Genomic DNA, 20,771 nt, shown 5'->3' with positions numbered 1-20,771 from the left:
GAACTGGTCCCAACAGCCTTTGGTGTATGGCAGTTATCATGTCCCCTTTCCGTTTTTCTTTTTAAAGTGGATCAAGCCCAACTCATTCAGTCTGTAATTAATGACAGTCCCTGCCCCAAGCAGCTTGGTAGTAGGCCTGATCAGCCTGATGTCATTACTTCACCATGACAATTTTCTAACTAACTCCATGTGATATTCCATCTGTTGGACACCATTAAAAACTTTCTGTGTAGCCTTTTATTATCGTAGTTGCTGAGCTCCCCACAAACATCACAGTGAGGAAGGGAAGTGCTGTTATCCCCACTGAGGCACAGCCAGACCGTGACCTGCCAAGATCACACAGAGAGTCTTATCAGAAAATTAAATGTAGGTCTCTTAAGTCTTTGGCCAGCTCCAGCCGTATGGTATGTTAATGTGGAGAATCAGGGTGCTCCTGAAGTGGCAAGCAGATAGGGAAGGTATGGAAATGTATGTGAGAATTTTATTATTTTTTAATAAAATCTCACTTTTGGTGAGATTATGGGCATGATGCCCCAGAAAAGAAATAGTTAAGTACCACATTTCTTTTGCCTCCTGCCTGAAGTAATTTAATACTGTCAAAATCACACCTTGTTGTTAGTCAGATATAACTGAGAAGCCATTTAATCCTCACATGCCAAGAATGTTGCAGTTAAATTGTTTGGTAAGTGTTAAAGCACTAGCATATGGGTAAAGAACCTAAAGTTAGCTAAGCGGCCCTCAGTCTTGTTTCCCAGAGTTTGCTGCTGTGTGATTTGCTTTCTACTTTATATTCAATGAGAGATGTGTTAATGAGTGACCCACCAAAGGCACCTGAAAGTCCTATCTGGCCTTCAGCAGAGAGGCACATTCTTGTTTTAACCTTCAAGCAATACAGACTGCTAGGAACATACACATTTTTTAGTATTGCACATGTGCACTAATTCAGAATTAACTTTTTGTATCTTTGCTGTAGATCTATAGAACTTTCAAAGTGATAAATCTGATTTCACTCTTTATGAATGAAGTACAGTGAGAAGGTGAGAGGAACACTACCTTAATTTTCTCTTGAGACAATTTTGCTTAGTCCCGGATTAACTATTACATCTTGGTTTATTTAACTCACAGAATCACAGAATTGTTGAGGCTGGAATAGACCTCTGAGATCAAGTCCAGCCTATGATCTAACATCACCACATTGACTAGACCAATTCATCAGGTGCCACATCCAATTTTTCCTTAAACCCTTCCAGGGACAGCAACTCCACCACCTCCCTGGGCAGTCCATTCCAGTGTCTAATTACCTGTTACATGAGGTGCTTCCTAACATCCAGCCTAAACCTCCCCTGGCGCAGCTTCAGGCCATGCCCTCTCACCTTGTCACAAGTTGCCTGGGAGAAGAGCCCAACCTCCACCTTACTACAGCTTCCCTTCAGGTAGTTGTAGAGTGGGCTAAAGTCCCCCCCTGAGTCTCCTCCAGGCTAAACAACCCCAGCTGCCTCAGCCTCTCCTCCTAACTCACTGAATATTTTCCTGTTATGGGCACAGATTATACTGTAAAATCTCTTGAAAGGCAAATTTAGAAACTTCTAGGCAGATAAATACAAAATAGAAGAAAAAGCATTGGAGGTGTTGTTTATCTGAGAGCTGAGCAAAAGGTATGCTAGTTTAATTTGAGACAGGGGAGCTGGATAAGAATGCATTTAACCAGAAATGCTGGCAAAAGCAAAAGCTTCAGTAGAGCCAGAACCACATTCAGGCATTCCACTTTAATTGTGCTTGTTTTAAAAGATAGGTCTTTAACACTTACCCTCTCCATGCTTGCTGTCTCTTTATGAACTGAAAATAAAAGCTCCCCTAATAAAAGGCAGTCCTACTAAGACCTCAGGCCTGAAATTTTTCAGCTGAGTCAAAAGCAAAACCTGTGCTGAATCTGCCCTCTGCATTTTTTCAGTAGCCATAAGAAGATTCTACTTCTCTTCTGTTTTTTCCCCCAGGTCCCCAAGCCAATCCTAACCCAGGGAGTGAGTGTTTTGATACTAAATGTGTCTCCGTGGTGAGGTCAAAGGCAGTGGCAGCAGCGCTACTGGTTCGAAGGCAGCCTGCTGTAATATACTACAAAACCCAAAAGTACGCTCAACAATAACAAAAGCATTAACCACTGACCCACAGCTTGGTGAAATTCAATCTCACCATTAGACAAACATGAAAATGAGATCCCAGAGGAAGAAGGTTCAGATGTTCAAGACCAGAGAAATTGGGTGAGGAACACTGATGGAAGCTGTTGCAGACTGAGGAGAGAGAGGGAGATGCTGCCAGTTTGGGATCTTTTAACACCATAAATTTCAACATTCATTGAGCAGTCAGTGATTTTGCTCCACTTTGGAGCAAGGTAAACTAAAATGATTTATAATTATAATATGCCTTTCACTATTTCAGGGATACACTTACTGTGATATAATCTAATTTGCAGGGGGTTGCTTCAGATCCTCAAGTTTCCAGATTTGCTCTCTTAGATGTCTGTGTCAATATGTAGGTGCTCAGCACAGATCTGGAATGTCTCAGGAACCTGAAAAAGCTACACACCCAAGTGTGATACAGTCTTATCTTGTGTCAGATAGTTACAGCCTTGCACCACTGGAACCAAGTATATTTCAGTGAGAGTCAGATGCCAAACTCCTGAGCACCCTAGAAAATACCAGTAACAACTCCTGTGTTTCAGTAAGGAGACGTGAGTCTGTGTGCTGTGAGGGCTTTTTGTGCTCCATTCTGGCAGGACTACACACTCTCTCAGTTGCTGTTACAGTGTGTTGCTTTTTCCCCCAGAACACACTTACTGCAGATGACCCTTCGCCTGAAGACAGCTTCACCCTGAATCCTGAAGACAGAAGAGAGTATCCTGATCTCCAGGCTGCCCACCGTCCGTTCCCTAAGCAGCGATTCAGGCAGGAAAATGGACACACATCCCTGCAAAGAGATGGACCAAGATCTTTCCTCCTGGATCTCCCAAACTTCCCTGACCTGTCAAAAGCAGATATCAATGGGCAGAATCCCAATATTCAGGTACAAATTTATGTTAACGTGTTTTTTTTTTTTAACTTATGAGCTGCACAAAATTACTTTACTGAACCAAAACAACTTTCAACCTGGCTTCCATGATACGCAGTCAGAACACCCTGTCTTTCCACCAATAACACCAAGAAAGAATGTAGATCAGATCATATCATCATATCTCATACCATATCTATGTTTTTGTTTTAAGTGAATGCACAGATTTAACTTTTTTCCCTGAATTTCTCTTGGAATAGTATTGATTGCATAAGTGTACATATAATAGAGATCTATTTGTGATACTAAAGCCATCTTTACTATTGCCATTTGGGAACACGTTATCTTCATTGATATCAAAAGGGTATTTTAAATTCTGGTTTCAATTCTACATTGCAAAATTCGTGAACATTTTCTCTTTTGGGATCCTATTCTAAAATGTAACCATCCCCGAATGTTAGAATAGAGTAAGTCTTTAAGTTTCAGCTCAAAATGTGGTCCTCTGCAGGGAACTGAGATTCAGAATTAATTTCTGCAGCAGCTGCCTGGAGCAAAAAAAAAAAAATTGTCTGCAAGGAACTTTGTTGTATGTTATTCCTCAAAGTCTTCTTGGGTTTGGAATGGCCTCTTACAAGCCACTTGCATCTTGAAACTTCAAGGATTAGAAAGAGGAAAAAAATGAGTGATTTGTTTTTAATTCAGAGCCTTCAAGCAAAACTGGCATTAATAAGCAGTTTCTTCTAACCAAAACAATAAATTGAAATGTTGTTCAGCCTGAGATATGCTTATAAAAACAATACACTAATAGAACTGGTTTTATGGTTAAATTAATTCCTGGCTTATCCTACTTCCTTGGCCCACAAAATTACTATCCTTTTGATATGTCTAAGAAGTATGTATGTAAAGATATAACAGATCTATTGGTGAGAGTCCAACGTGATGGGGTAAGAACAAACTGTCTCCAAGCTGATACTGTTACGTCATAGATGACTTGCACCATTAAGTAGCCTAACAGACAGATTTGGATCCAGTCCGGGTCCAGTACTCGATGGGCCAAGGTAGTAAACATGTTCAACGTGGTGGCTGCACATCCCTCATGCTAGAAGCCTTCCAGAAAGCCTTAGGAAGCGAAAGCAGGGAAACTATAGGGGCCCCAGATTGTGGTATGAGGTAAACAGTGTAACATCATTGTTTGAACAGCAAGCAAACCACGGAGGAAGCAAAAACCTTGTCTGATTGGTAACAGCATTTGATGTTTAGATCCAGGGAATAGATAAAAGACATGGAAACATTTCCCTGGCTTGTCTTTGTAGTAACTGCTTCTGCTGTGTCCTCTTTTTCCATCACCTGATCTTGGATATGTGTCAGCCAGCTATGTCAGCAGTTTTGCTGGACTCTCAGGACTGGGAGGCTTAGTCGTGTGAACTGGAAAACATTGGGTAACATTAATGCCAGAGCTTGTTGTGCACAAGCATCAGCTCTTTCTGAAACACCCTCCCTCAGTTCTGCAGCATATTTATCTACTCTGCTTACTTAGGTGCGTAAATAGGGATATACAAAGCTTCTTTAAGTCCCTGCTTGATGGTCCTGTAGCAGGTCAGGCCTCATGGAGATAAAACTCCCTTTAGTTCATTACAGAGTCAATGAAATTTTATTTCTTTGCCTAAAGGCTGTAAAAGGTGGCGTACTCTTTTTGGGAAAAACAGGATTAGAGTGAATTCTTGCTCGTTAAACAGTACTGTACTGACCAGAATGGAAATAATAACATCTTGACTTGCAAATTTCTCATCAGCTGTTTGGCAGGTAAGAGCAGAATCAATGCAATCATTTTTCTTTTTGCACAATGGCTTCAGGCTGTGCAAGTTACAATCCTGGGGGTGTCAAAGTCCTCCTAGGACAGTGAGATTGGAAAGGAGAAAAAGCCCATGTGTTAATCTAGCACAGTGGCCACATTAACTTCACAAAGACCCACAATTTCTTTTTCCTTCTGCTAGTGCAAACCTATACAGACCAAAAATAACATTTTAAAGGGAAATTATACCTGGAAATTAAAAACAAACAACAACAACAACAAAACCCCAAACAAAACAAACAACAAAAAACCAGACCTAAAAGCCTGAGAAAGCATGTTGAAAAGATACTTCAGTAAGTTCTTTTATTTCCTCTCTGTTTTCCTGTGAGACAGCTGTTGCTGTATGATGTCCTGGTTGTGTGCTCTTTGAGGAAGGAAGGGAATCTGAAGGATGCTTTATTATTCAGAGTGAGAAAGGATCGTTCTTACCCCTGAGTAACAGAATGAAGTCACGTGGGAAGTGTAAGAGACCTGCTTATTTTCCATTTCTGATTAATGTTTTTCATCTGTCCCAGCCAGCATTCGACAAGCTCTCATCTTTTCTCTGCAGCCAATCCTCTGTTTGCTTCAACCTGTAATTCAACTTTTGCTCTTGTCCCTCCCCTTTTTACTCCTGGTTTCCCAGGCCTGTGTACTGCAACAGATATGCTGCTCTCTGCTGTTCCATTGCTTTGCTGCTTTCCTGTCAGTGCTGGGCACCATGACATGTGAGCAGAAAAGAGAAAAAGGGAAAACTCCTTGCTGATGATCAGGCAAGGGCGTTTCGTTGGTGTTAATGCCCTTCAGAGAACTTGAGTCTTGATCAAGCTTCACCACTAGTATACCTGAAGCACAGCTGGGTGAGTTCCAGTTGTGATGGATGTGTTAAATATTTCAGATGAGGTGAGAGGTTCCAAGTAGAGTTATGTAGGATTCCTGTCCTGAAAACATATTAATGTGCCCTCAAAAAGTGAACTAAATCAGTATAAAATTAACTCTGTTGTGATTGTTGTCCTCAAGTGGAGTTGTGGGATTGGTAGTAATTAGTAGGAGTCATTTTAAGACAGAAGAAGTTAGTATTGCCTACATGACAGCACGTTCGTTATTTTGTATGAGGTCTGTGGGCCATATCCACTACTCATGCCGCTCCAGTGCTGCTGTGTTAGCTTTCTTCATTCCTTTTGATATCTATTCAGTTTCTGCCTTCTCTTAAAAAGATAGCTGCACAGAACAACCCACACAATTACAGAGAAATAAGGCTACATGAATCACAGAATCATAGAATGGTTTGGGACCTTCTGGTCCAACACCCCTACCGTAAGCAGGGACATCTTCTACTAGATCAGGTTGCTCAGAACCCTGTCCAACCTGCCCTGGGATGTTTCCAGGGACAAGGTTCCTACCACGTCTCTGTGCCCCCTGTGCCAGTGTTTCACCATCTTCATTCTGCAAAATTCAAATTCTTCGGGTTCATCCATGGCCATTTCCCTCACCTCCACCCTATAGCACATGTCACTTTTAACATTTTATTCACTCTATGTTTCAGGTAGCAGTTACATTTGTCATCTGGAGCTGTTGGTTTCACTCTGTACTGGAAAGAGTCAGCAGCAGCTGACCAGTACACCTTGTCCCTAATCCAGCATAGTAACAACTGCAGACCTGCAGTAGTGCTTATTTCTTTAACTGAAGTGATGTAGCATACACCTAAATTTACCCTTTCGATGGCTTACAATGGACTTGTTTCTGTTTTACCATTACAGTTACCTCACTGCTGACTTGCACATATCCACCTTTACGAAATGGCATGTTCTGCATTGAAAAAATGCATTGGTTGAATGAAGGAATCAGAGGATGTTGTAGAATCCACTACTTGCACAATATGACAAATTTAGCTCTTCCTGAAACATAAAAGTTCAGTTGCATAGGGCAATGTTTACAGCATTAAAGTGAATGCAGAAACACCATCTCAGTAAACAGGACAAAGTACACAGAACTTTTTGTGCACTCCAGCAGGAGGGGATAATATTTATCTTCTGTGTGTTTTTGGCCAGGGAAAAATTGGATGTTGGTGTTTCAAGACATCTGTGCTTGATACATTTGTTTCCTTAGTAACTGACTGCAAATCTGTTGTTTTAATGTACCTGTGCCAATTGTTTTTAACAATTTTTAGAGGAACATCCTTATTTATAGCTCACACAAGCAGAAAAGAAGTTGCTTCATTTTAGGTTTGAATACTTTTGGAAATGGTTGTGGGTTTATACAAGAACCATGTTACCACAGATATTTTGGGAAGCTTGAGAAAAGAATAAATAATCTTTACAGTTTTGATAATCACTAGAAAAAGAAATCAGAGAAAATGAAGTCTTTAAAACAGTCTCCAAGACAGAAATACTAAACCAGGTCTACTTTTTAATTTTTGAGAGAACATGTTTTCCTTGGAGTAGTTACACAGCATGAATGCTTTTCCACAGCTGCTTCAAATGCCCATTTTTCATGACTCTAGTTCTAGCTCTGATTTCTTCTTTCCTTTTATAAACAACTCTCAGTATAGAAACTGATCAAACAAGATACATTTTTGTATATCATGAGTATGTATTATGCATGTGCATAGTCATGGGCTAATGTGAAGTCTGTCTGCAAGTACTGGGAAGAATTCAGTGAATTATGATTTTTTCCAAATTTTAGACTGGGATAGGGGAGCAATTACTTGCCTGAAGCGGAAGCCTTTTCTCATACCTCTTCCCAAACTTTTTGGGTCATACCATGGAGGATGACCCAAAAATCCCATACTAGGATTACTCACTGATTTCCTCCCTGCCTCTGGAAGGTCCATTAGAGTTAAATGGGGCTGGGCAGAACATATCCATATTCCTGAAAACAAACAGAACTAGAGTTAAGTGAAGCTGTCCCTTTTTTCCTTTCTAACAGTGACAGTTCAGACAGCCCCAGGAGTCTTTATAGAATTGCTTTCAGCCAATGGGGATTATGCCACAAGTTAAACATACAAGCTGAAAACAGCAGAGGGAGGAATATCACAGTGGAGTTTGCTTCTATTATGTTAATTTTTTAAATAGGCTGTGTGTTGGAAAACTCATTTAAAGGCCTTTATGGTAAAGCCTCATTGGTAGGAAAAACGGATTGAAACAGACATCTCATTGAACAGACATGTCATGACAGTGAGTTAGTGGCAGTGCTGTTGGTGGTCTTACGGGGTCTTACAAGCCTGGAACTTCATGCATTACACCTGCCTCTCTTCCCCAGTGTAGCACAGAGCTTAACAGAAGTGTCTCTGTCCCTACAAATTCTCCTTTGCATAAACTGAACCACAGAATCATAGAACCAGTCTGGGTTGGAAGGGACCACAAGGATCATCTAGTTCCAACCCCCCTGCCATGGGCAGGGACACCTCACACTACATCAGGCTGGCCAGAGCCTCATCCAGCCTGGCCTTAAACACCTCCAGGGATGGGGCCCCAACCACCTCCCTGGACAACCCATTCCAGGCTCTCACCACTCTCATGGTGAAGAACTTCTTCCTTACGTCCAGCCTGAATCTCCCCACTTCCAGCTTTATTCCATTCCCCCTAGTCCTATCACTACCTGACATCCTAAAAAGTCCTTCCCCAGCTTTCTTGTAGGCCCCCTTCAGATACTGGAAGGCCACAAGAAGGTCACCTCGGAGCCTTCTTTTCTCCAGACTGAACAGCCCCAACTCCTTCAGTCTGTCCTCATAGGAGAGGTGCTCCAGCCCTCTGATCATTCTGGTGGCCCTTCTCTGGACACCTTCCAGCATGTCCATATCCCTCTTGTAATAGGGGCTCCAGAACTGGACGCAGTACTCCAGGTGGGGTCTCACCAGAGCTGAGTAGAGGGGGAGAATCACCTCCCCTGACCTGCTGGCCACACTTCTCCAGATGCAGCCCAGGATCTGGTTGGCTTTCTGCAGGTGCACACTGACAGCTCATGTTGAGCTTCTCATCCACCAGCACCCCCAAGTCCCTCTCCTCAGGGCTGCTTTCCAGCCAGTCACTGCCCAGCCTGGATTTGTGCTTGGGATTGCCTTGATCCAGATGCAGGACCTTGCACTTTGTCTTGTTGCACCTCATGAGGTTGGCTTGTGCCCACCTCTCCAGCCTGTCCAGGTCCCTCTGGATGGATCCCTTCCCTCCAGCGTGTCTGCTGCACCACACAGCTTGGTGTCATCAGCAAACTTGCTGAGGGTGCACTCAATGCCTCTGTCCATGGCACCAACAAAGATGTTGAACAAGACTGGTCCCAGGACTGAGCCCTGAGGGACTCCGCTTGTCACTGGCCTCCACTGGCACATGGAGCCATTGACAGCCACTCTTTGGGTGTGGCCATCAAGCCAGTTCTTTATCCATCTCGTGGTCCACCCATCAAATCCATGTGTCACCAGTTTGGAGACCAGGCTGTGGTGCGGGACAGTGTCGAAGGCCTTGCTCAGGTCCAGGTAAATGACATCAACCCTCATCTATTCATGTTGTGACCTGTTCATAGTATAAGAATAAGTACTTTAAATCCGATTCATATGGCTTTTCAAACTGTACCTGGCTGAAATAATGCCAGTTCCTATCACTACAGATTACCAAAGCACTGGAACAATTATCAAGTGCCCCCTGCCTATTTTTTTATGAGAGAGTTTGGTTTGGTTTGGTTTTTAGGTTTTGAGGGTTTTTTCACTTTGCTGAGTCATTGTTTACAGGGTCAATGTGGTCATTAAAATACTTGCTACTGAAGTCCTAGAGTCATACCAGTTTTCACGTGGGCAGTGCTAAAGCCTTGTGACTGGCCAGCAGTGCACAGTGTTAGCCACTCAGTAACACGATTTCCTTTCACTTATTGTGAAAACTGTTTTGCTTGGATAAATGCAACAATTTTGAATCCCTGAACTAACCCTGATGTTTTCAAACTTATGAAATCCATTTTAATCCTTGGTCTGCAGAAACTGAGGTTTAATGAAGTAATCATTCCAATTCCATATTTTGTCTGGGAGTACAATATCTCTTGTGTAAAGATGCTATTAGGCTGGCAACTGCACTTTCCCTCACTCTTGGTCTTTCTCCCAGTGGAGCTTAGTAACCTCAGAGTTGTTTCATTTCAATGGTCTATGGTCAAATGCAAAGCACAACAGATATGCAAAATCTCCTTTCTGCAAAAAACGGCGTTTGGCCATTGTGCAGCTGTGTCTACAGCTATGAAGTTATGGCAGCAGTTCTGGTTAACTTCCTATGTACAGTCCTCTGTGGATCACAGGTAGGTGATCTTCTGCTTGTGTCTTGTGACTTTACCAATAGCAATTGTGTAAAACTAAACCTTTTATCCAAAATGCAAATCTACAGAGCTGTGTAAATTACTTTTAGCATAATAGTACATTATTCTGTTTTTACTGGGTTAACACAACCTGATTTTCACGGAGTAGTGTCTTGAAAGACTGCTTTGTAAATCTATAAACGTGAAGAATACTGCTGTACCCTGCTCTGCCAGTGGGGTTGGACTCGACGATCTCCAGAGATCGCTTACGACCTGTATCATTCTGTGATTAAACATAATGGCTTTATCTGATAGTCACTTCTGCATCATGGGTGTTTAGTCAGTCCAATGTAATTATTGAACTGAGTTAACAAGAAGCATCAGAACATTTTACTGTCTATCAGTGGCTTGCATGACTCATATTGCTCCAGTTTCTGATGCCTAGTTCCATTTTCTACCTAAATAGCCACCTATATGCACGCACAGTATTTATCTGTTTCACAGAGTTTCACAGTTACACATTGTTCGGCACAGAAGAGGAAGAATCAAGAGTTGTCCTTATGCAGAATTATATTTTTACATTCATGGTATCTGTGAGGGAATCAGCAAACTTGGAATCCTGCCTCTGGGCTTCTGTAGAAAGCATGAACAGGTTGTATGTCACTATAGCCTCTAGCAAAGACAGAGGACCTACTTCAGAGGGCTTAGCAGCAAGTTATATACTGGGTGATTGTTGAAGGAGCTGCTTGTCTATCATCACTGCAAAGCATGATTTCTCATAGCAGGGACAGCCCACCCTGTTGTGTGGGGAGGCCATGAGAAGGGCTGGTCTCAGCTGCCACTAGAGGGCAAAGCAGATGTGGACCCTAGGCTCTCCCTCTTCCATCTTCACACTTGTGGACTTACTCGTGCTGTCTTGAGTCAGCCCAAGTCCTAGGAACAAGCTTTGAACCCTGGTGCACTTCACATTTGCTTCACATTCGGCCTCGGTATAGTAATAGATTTTATTTTCTTTTTCCTGGTCACATATGTTTGGGTTTAAACATCTTTTGCCCATAAGGCAGAAAATTCTGCTGCAAAAGTTTTAGGCACAGCAGGGTTATTATTTTGTGCAGGATTTTTCCTAGCCTTTGTTCCAAGGTCTGATTCAGCAGAGGTAGCAGAAGGAATCACTCAGCTGCTGCATATCTGGGCTCAGTAATCCACATATGGTTCACAACATGTGAACCCTACAGTACGACACAGCCCCTTTGCGAGGCAGCACCAGTCATCTGTCTTTGCTGTATGGAAAGTTTCCCACTGACAGACAGGCTGCTCTATTTTGAATCCCAAAGGTTACCATTGAAGTGGTAGATGGCCCTGACACCGAGACGGACAAGGATCTGCAGAAAGAAAGCATCAAGCCTAGCTGGCCAGTCCCATCACCTGACTGGAGAAACTGGTGGCAAAGGTCCTCCACCTTGACTCGCATGAGCAGCGGTGACCAGGACTACAAATATGACAGCACTACTGAAGACAGCAACTTCCTAAACCCTCTCGGTGGGTGGGATAGCCATGCACCCAGTCACCGGACATTTGAGTCCAAGGAGCAGCCAGAGTATGGTGAGTTTGTGTTCCAGGCCTCTTATGGGCATCTTGGGATTGTAAAAATGGTTTGGGAGAAATGAGAATGGTGAGGCATTGCTGAAAGCAGGCCAAGCAAAATGGAATGGCTTTTCCTCATCAGCTTTTAAACACAAATGTGTGCAGATGCACAAGCTCTACTGTGGTAGCTGCATTCCACCAGTAAGTCTATAATCTTGAAAATCATAAGAGAACCTTTTTTTAGTCCTAAGTGTACTTTTTTAAAAAGCAAAGGAAACAAGGTTTCATATTTATTTTTAGAGCAAGGATAAGTACAAATTTAGAATAGTATGATGGTTTGGGAATCAGAATAGAATTATTGGATAAATAAGCAAGATCTAAAACGTGGTGGGATTTGATGAATACACAAATAGGATGAGTTGTGTTGGTGCATGTGTGGGGAGCGGCACACGCAGCAGGAACATTGTGTATTTGCGTGTGCAGTTCTCTCCCAGATGTGTCCTGGCAAAAACAATTGTTTTCAGCTTGTGTATTAAACACTTGCAGAAACTAGGAACAGCAGAACTACAGCTCCTCTCTACCCCAGCGGGCTGGAACTGTCCAGAGGGCACCAGCTGGAGGGAAGGGATCCAATGCATGCTCACAGGTAGCTCAGAGCTTCTCAGGTTTCAGCTTTGTATAAACATAGAAGATTTCTAGTTAGAGCAGGGTTTCACTTGGACCCTGGTGCTTCTCTGTCATTCCTTTAGGTGCTGCAAGAGTTGCTGTCATACACTGGTTAAGTTTTGGTTAACTGTGAGTCCTAGAGCCTAAACAATATAGAGACATCTTTTGTGCGGTGGTGCATTTAGACACATACATATATGTTAAATTTTGTGGCTGGAAGGTTAAAGTCTCTCCCTTCTTTCTGCACCTGCATTGATTTGTGAGCACACTTTATAGACAAGAATTCATATATTAGGTAGTTATTCCTTTAGGCAGAATATAATTGCTTGCACAGATAAATATAGTAGAATAAAAAAGAACTACAAATATAAAAGCAGGAAGAACAGGTGGAACTCCAACTGAAAATCTGACATGGCATATTTAATAGTAGATACTGTCTGTTTCATAGTGCAATATAAACACTGGGCAAGCCTGAAAATTATACATTGACATACACCAGAGCACCTTATTAATTGGAAAAGTCTCCTGCCCTTCTGACTAACTGAAAATGTCATGAGCCACTGGCCTTGGCCAGAAGGATGTAGCAGCAGATCCCACTCATATGCGGCTTTTATACTAGTTCCATCCATCGGCCCATTCACACGTTTCATAGCTCTGTCATCTCCTTCATCCCACCCCTGGCAAAAAGCACCACAGGGCTCTGACTGCCCTTCTGGGGCCTCCCAGGATGGGCTTTCTGACAAGCATTGCACCTGCTTGCCCTCCATGGAGACAAAAATGCAGAGTTGGAAAAGAGCTGGGAAAGGACAGCAGGGCCAGGGAGAAAGGACCAGTCACATCTTCTTAAGACATCTTCAGACTGTTGTAGCGCCTGCCTCTTAGCAAAGCCCAGGATCACAGGTCTTGGCACACAGATAGTTGCCATATTCCCACCCATCTCATACCTGGACACCTGATTTGGTGTAAGAAAAGGAGAAACAGCACATAAGGTCCTTGCCACGAGGAACTCGCATCTAAGCTGCTCGCTACAAGCGAGATCTGTAACCTTCCCATACTCAGGGCAATAAATGTTTAATAGCACCCCACAGAGTTGTCATCAGTCATTACATGTGGTACAAATCAAGTTACGTGTTCTACTAACCAGCACAGGAAGCCCACAGACAGCAGGGCGGGGGGGCGGGGGGAGTGGGAATTGCATGTAGCATGGAGGCCAGTGCAGGCAGGGATCTGTGTGCCTTGCCTGTGCATACATATCCAGCCTCTACTGAGCAAGGCTGCTTCAGAGTCACCACACATGATTTTGCTCTGCTAGTTTAACCCAGATGAGCAAAGGCTGCGAGTTATGGTCATTTAAACACCCACTGTAGGTTGCAGAGAAATCCATTAAGCCAAATGTTCCCTAGCAAGAGACAACACTCAGCACGGGGAGGCAAAAGTGAAAGCAAGAAAACTGGGACTGATTCATGGACTCCAGTTGGTGGCCTTCACAAGGTGAGATGTGCTACAGTTAACTTGGCAAACAAAGTCTGGTTCTAAGGGGTCTAGGTACCAAGAGTGGCACTGAGCTGTGATGGCACATACTGGGTATTATTTGCTCTTGGCTGTCTACCAGAAGAGGGGAAAGTTGTGTTTTGCTTTCAGAAGGTTCTGGCTAGTTAACACGTTTGATGTGATTTAATAATTCACATGAAACACTACAAATTGCATGTTGTTCTGAGAGCAAGGTGCACATGTGGTTCCCTATATCCATGGCAGTGTTCCTGTAATAACTGTTTCCTGTTCAAGGGACTGAAAAACAAAACTGCAATTTTCATGCATGACCCTCAGCCTCCCATGGCCCAGCATTCATCATGTCCTAAAAGTTAAGCAAGTCTTACTGTGCTATTCCTGTGTGTTTTGAGAAGAAGAAGAAGAAAACTTCATTTATCCTGTGCCTGATTAGTCTCTGGTCAGAAAACATTAATATAGAGAGGGAAATTATGTGAATAGATGTGTACTGTAGTTCATGACCCAGCTTTGCAGCTGAGGAGTCTTAGCTGCCAAAAGGTCAAAAGAGAAAGGAAATATTTTTTCAAATACATGCATGCATTTCCCTGAGGATCATCAAGTGTGAAAACCATTTAAACAGCAGGCTTATGCCTGGCATCTAGCCCAAGCTTCAGGTAGAGACATCTGGATTCCATTCCTGTTTTGCCCTCTTAATAAAAACCACTACACAGTAGTTTGGGGTAGTAGGAGTTTTGTTTCTTCATTTCCATCCCCATCTTTGTTCTTACACAGATTATATTGATGGTGAGGGAGAATGGAGCCCATGGTCCCTTTGTAGTGTCACCTGCGGGAGCGGCAACCAGAAGCGGACGAGGACCTGCGGGTATGCCTGCACTGCCACGGAGTCACGGACCTGCGACAGGCCCAACTGCCCAGGTGTGACCACATTCATGCGAATAGCTGTCGAGGGGAGAGGTGGTCAAGGACGTGGTGGGAGAGTCTTCCTGTACACAGAGCCCAGGGCCCATTTGTTCCCTGGCTGGGTAGGATTTTTTGTGTGAAGAGACACACTGGTTTTCAGGGCCATCTCTGAAATGGCAGGTTCTTTGCTAGTAATAACATGCTGCTAGATGCAGTCTGCTTATCCCCTGGGACTTAAAAGACAAATACAGGCTTTTTTTAGGTTACAGCAGTCAATTTTGTGCACTGTACGTTTTGTATTCCAAAGGGTGTGATCTACTTTCTTGGAACAAATTTGTATTCGTTTTAGAATTTCAAAACAGCTGTGCTGACTGTTACCTCAGTAAGCTCCTGTTTTGCTGTGCAGTGAGTGGGCTTGTCTAATAGCTCCCACTTGATCAATGGCTTTTTGGGTTTCTGCCTAATGTATGCAAAGTTGCTTTAAGCCTCTATATGTATTAATAAGAAAAAAATACTTTAAATACCTGCTTTTTTTGTTTCACAACAGAGATTTTGAGTTCCTTCAACATTAAGCTACAAAATTTCCTGTTGTAGAAAGTGTTATGGTAGAAATGTCCTCTCTGTTTCATTACATGTTGCTTGACAATTGGAGAACTATCAAACAGCAAGTCCTGTCCTGCAGCAGCTGTGCAGGATGAAGGCCTGTAGAGTTTTGGCTTGAATGCATTCAGAAAATCTGGCCAAGGAGCCATACTTTAGCCCCTCCCCATCCACAGGCACTGGTAATTAAATGGCAGTGATGGAAATGTTCTTACCATCATGCAGTTTTCACTTTCATGAAACTGGGGCTGAGCACTCAAACCTGCAACATAGAAGTTTAAAGCTGCTTTGCAAAACTTCCCTGTGATGTTCTTTAAATGCTGCTATCTGTTTGGATTTAGCTGTAATTCAGTGGTGCAGCAGTGGTGCAGCAGTTGTCACAATGCATGGCATGTGTGCGATTTCATTATTTCCCAAGGTTGGAGAGAAGTAAAAACACATGCCGTGGTGGTGTGCATTTCACTGAGTTTGCTTAATGACTCAGAGAGACAGAAATTCTTAAACTTGGAGGTCAGGTTTTTTGATGGGAAGTGAAATGTCAGCAGTGCTGGAGAGAAGACTTAGGAACCTCAGTGGGAGGGTTGGAGAAGTTTATGACTCACAGATAGATGTGTGCATCCATTGCAAGGGAATGGCTGTGAGGCAGTTCAGGAGAAAAATGTTTTTGATGCTCTCACACATACATAAACCTCAGTAATAAGGGGTTAATTCCAGAAGAAAGCTTGTAGCCCCCAGTATTTATGACCAGCTAGCATCAAACAGTGGCAAACTTGGAAGAATACATTAGGTCATATAACAGACCCCAAACAATCAGCAAGCAAAATATATTCACTCTTTGAGGCCATGCTGACATTTTATAAATGACAAGGGCAAAGCTCAGCTTCTGCTGTTTATAATTCCAGCAGTGAATTACTGCCTTGTAATGGGTTCTTGGGTATCTAGTATTCTGCATCTGCTGCTGGAGTTAAGGCAAAACCCTATGATAATTGTATTGAAAAGCAGCCTGAGGCTGTTCCAAAGTTTTTAAGCCACTGTTATGCTTTAGTTCAGGAGATCAGGAGAAAGTTCACTGGCAAGAAGATGAATGGTGAGCAGACTTTGTTATGAACCATATTGTTATCATGTATGGAAGAGTTTTCTGCTCTTTTCGGTGGTCTTTAATTCTATGGTGAGGTAATGTTCCTTTGGGGAGATGCTTACTTTAAAGCTACATGTACAGAAACACTGGGAAACATTAGGCTGCTAAATAGGCCAGGCTAAAGCAGCAGTGAGAGGACGTTTACTTTGGCACATTATGTAAATGTAATCTAAATTCCAAAAGTGGAGAACTTCCATCCTTTGGGCTAAGATAATGCTCTTCCTACCACCACAGGTTCCTTGGTCATTATACTTTTAAATGAATACTCACTCCAGCAGCAGCTCTAGGTTACTTCCCTGCTGAACAACAGCACCTTGCAGAGCTGGGGAAAGAGGGGGTGGCAGGGAGGCAGTTGGTGGCATTGGGCTTTATTGGGAAAACATCACCACCACTAACTGTGTTTGTCTTAGGGATTGAAGATACCTTCCGGACAGCTGCTACAGAAGTCAGCTTACTTGCAGGAAGTGAAGACTTCAATGCCACTAAACTGTTTGAAGTTGGTAAGGAGCCTAGTCAGTCTTTTGGTAGCAGATAAGAGAGTTCCTTAGATTTTCCTGGTTTGACCCTTTGCTGTGGGACCAGGATTTTGAGTTGACCATTAAAAATGTCAGTAATAACAGCCATTTATTATCTTGCTTAAGTTTACGATTTGAATCTTAGCTTGCCACTGCCACAGAATCTTTCTTCTCTTGGATTTTAACACGTTTCTGTGCTTCTGTCATTATAAAATCATGATTCTCCATCCTAATTGAGGGAAAAAAAATCAAAAACCATTCAGCATTTTGCTGAAATTGCCTTGAACGAAAGATACTGTAAGAGCATTTAAGGCTCAGCTGTCACATTAAAAAAAAGACAGTTACTTCTATGAGCATATCAAAGCTTTTGTAAGTATGTGTGCTGCAGTGGGGCTAGCCACAGCTATTTTATAGGGCATGACTTGATACTGATCTCTATAAACTCAGCCCAGCCTCTAATGTTCTGATTTCATCCTTCCAAAGAAAGCAGGGTGTAGTCCCTTTTTAGACACTGGATGCTGGACTAATTGGATAAACAATGTAATCCAGCACCTCCCTCCTATAGTATAGAGCACAGTGGTTAGTGACAGCTGGGATGAGGCTCTTTAAGGAGACAGAAAAACAGGACACAGATCACTAAGTAAATATTTTGCAAGAATGTTTGCTGTAAGGGTTTTAAGTCCCAGTGTTTGCCTTATTCCAGAGTTCTGTTAAGTAAGTGTGGAGCAAGATGTGCGGGGCTTTTTTGAAAGCCCATAGCATGATACAGACACCTTAAATAATGTTTTAGGTAGGAGATATTTAACTGGATTATCTTGCAAAATAATAAAGTGCCAGTGTTAAATATGCTACTAATCTATAAATCTTTTTAACCCCAGCTATGAGTCATGGCTCTAGTGCCATTAAATCCTCCTAATGTACAGACACTCTATATCACATATGTCTTTTAGAATCTGAATCACTTCTGGCTGCATTTGCCAGCTAACATGTCAGTCTCCATGACTGAACTACAGCTGCTTGAAATACCCCTTTGGGAAGGTAGAGACCAAATAGATAAAAGCATTTGTTAGTTAAAAGATAGATTGGAACAGGGCTTAATAATGAATTTCATAAAAAGTAGCCCAGGCCTTGCTTGCCATCTTGTATTTCTAGCATCATGAGAGCTTAATCTTTCAAGCTTTGAATCTGCTGGTCCTACATGGTGCTTGTGTTGGGTGGGGGTTTAAGCTGGAGAGTGGCATTAAGTCACTGTGATTTCCCTGTCAGTTCTGGTACCTGCAAACCCACAATGGTATTTTTTGTGCTACATGGGAATAGCAGCAGCTCAATTAGCCTTTGCCAAGTGGAAGAAAAGACGAAGGCCCTTACTGGCATGGTCTGCACTGTGATTCAGACTAGTCCTACCTGAGGCCCCAGAGCCAGTCACAGGTGTCATTTCTTTATCTGAGAGGACAGCACATTGCAGGCAGGGAAGCGAGCTTGGACTGCCCTGTTAAGCAAAGCTACTCCTATACTGTTGTGTTATTGCTGCTGCTGCTGCTAGGGTCTGGGATGCTGCATAACGTATCTGAAGCTTCCATTTCCTGCCCTTGAACAGATACAGATAGCTGTGAAAGATGGATGAGCTGCAAAAGTGAGTTCTTGAAGAAATATATGCACAAAGTGGTCAATGATCTTCCCAGCTGCCCATGCTCCTACCCCAGGGAAGTTGCATACAGCACTGCTGAAATCTACGATCGAATTAAGAGGAAAAACTTTCGCTGGAAAGATGCAAGTGGTCCAAAGGAAAAACTGGAGATCTATAAGCCTACTGCACGGTACTGCATCCGCTCCATGCTCTCTTTGGAAAGCACAACGCTTGCAGCACAGCACTGCTGCTATGATGATAATATGCAGCTAATCACCAGAGGGAAAGGGGCAGGTACACCAAACCTTATCAGCATCGAATTCTCAGCAGAGCTCCATTACAAAGTGGACATTCTGCCTTGGATTATATGCAAAGGCGACTGGAGCCGGTACAATGAAGCGCGGCCCCCAAACAATGGGCAGAAGTGCACAGAAAACCCTTCTGATGAAGACTACTACAAGCAATTCCAAGAAGCAAGGGAATATTGATTTTCTTCCTCTTCAGGCACAGCATTCATTTCCTGGATGCCAAAGAACTGATCACGGCTGCTGCAGAGTCTCCTTGGTGGGGGTTTGCTCAGTTTCTTTCTAATGAATGTACATAGCTGTAATATAATACGTAAGTATTTTTCATAGCGTGTGTAATTTATAAACACGTATCTCTCTCTCTCTCACACACACCTGTTTTTACATACAGACATACATAAAACCTGTCCTGCTAGGATTTTATACTGCAATAACATTCATTTAATAATGTGCATTTAATTTTAATCCCCAACTGTAACAGAAGTGTGAGGTGAGGAGAGGGGTGGGCAGCTGCCATCACCATCCGTCAGGCCCCGTGGTCCCATGGCCCCAGCTGAGGAGGGCATATATTTAAAAGCTGTTCTAAACAATCAGGTTGAGGAGTGTACTCTTCCATATGGGAATGGTTTACAAGATTAATGCACCTACAGCATCAGTTTTCTCTGTAACTGATTTCATGACCAGTCATATCAAAGAAAGGAAGGCAATACTCAAAAATGAACATATAGACAGTAGCAATTTTTTCTTGGAATTCTTCCTGCTACCTTCTAGCTCAGGTCTTTGCAGTCCACCTGGGGTAGCCTCACAGGCAGATGTAGCTGTGGTTTTCCTACGGAGCAGAAAAAAGTCCCAATGTAGTGGTTCTGCAAGAGGTAAACACACCCCACTCCTGGAGACATTTACAGGTAAAGAGCTACTGCTGCCAGGGCTTACAAATTGTGCTGGGGATCTGGGATCATATCTTGAGTTACAGGGCAGATACCTGTGAGCTAAGTATGCCATAATTCTTTGGATGAGGGAATCCAGAAAAGGAAACCATATTGAGGGGAAAAAAAAAAAAAACAACCTGAATTATTTCAAATTATTTCAATTACTTCCCAGTTTTTAATATGAGGACTGTTTAGATCTACTTGTTTCTTTCTTTTCTTAAAAGAAAGAATTTTATTTTTTAAAAGAACAGGAAATGGGGAATGCATGCAATCGGCCTCTTCCCCATTTACATATACTGAGTGCACAATGTCCTACAGAAAAAGCTATTCCCTAAGGAAGCTGTCTGGGAGGAGCTATTGGTGAGTTAAAATGTCTTTTGGGTTTTTTTGGGTTTTTTTTAAACTAGCATTATTTTTGTAAGGTATTTATTGAATTGTAACAAGAACACACATGTGGGGTATGTGTCTGACATGAAAGGCTTCTGTAGATAGAACTTGACTTCCAGGAATAAGACTGATTTTAGGCAAAGGTTTTCATTCCAAAATTTTATGAAGTGCAAGTTCACATACATCATCCTGTAACTAAGCAGCAGATACCTGTATTCTTGTGAAAGAAAAAAAAAAACCAAACAAAAAACCCACAGCACCCTGGGCAAATAAAAACAGTTCCATCCTGTGAAAGGCTGTCTTGCTGCAAGTCAGTGTCTTCATTTGGAAAGCTAAGGGCTAAATGTTCCAAGGTAAATGCCTGTTTTGGGGTTATGCAGTGTGATGCACAGATGTGCACTACATGTGAAACCTCGCCTAGTGGTGCAGCCAGTCTTGCATTGCAGTCAGCCTTAGCTGAAAGA

The 20,771-nt window shown here is 42.6% G+C and overlaps 1 protein-coding gene across 1 annotated transcript in view; it reads left to right on the top strand.

Moving 5' to 3' along the window:
• ISM1 (isthmin 1) overlaps positions 1-19,183 on the top strand; it is a 37,762-nt gene extending 18,579 nt beyond the window's left edge. Inside the window, exons 2-6 of the mRNA XM_054383665.1 lie at positions 2,824-3,060; positions 11,482-11,749; positions 14,678-14,821; positions 16,955-17,044; positions 18,657-19,183. Coding sequence (XP_054239640.1) covers positions 2,824-3,060; positions 11,482-11,749; positions 14,678-14,821; positions 16,955-17,044; positions 18,657-19,174 — 1,257 coding nt within the window. The 3' untranslated portion in view covers positions 19,175-19,183. The remainder of the gene's footprint in view (positions 1-2,823; positions 3,061-11,481; positions 11,750-14,677; positions 14,822-16,954; positions 17,045-18,656) is intronic.
• Positions 19,184-20,771: the final 1,588 nt, after the last annotated feature.

This window comes from Indicator indicator, chromosome 9, assembly GCF_027791375.1.
Source record: "Indicator indicator isolate 239-I01 chromosome 9, UM_Iind_1.1, whole genome shotgun sequence".
Classification (NCBI taxonomy): Eukaryota; Metazoa; Chordata; class Aves; order Piciformes; family Indicatoridae; genus Indicator; species Indicator indicator.
This window is presented reverse-complemented; position numbering and strand designations above follow the sequence as displayed.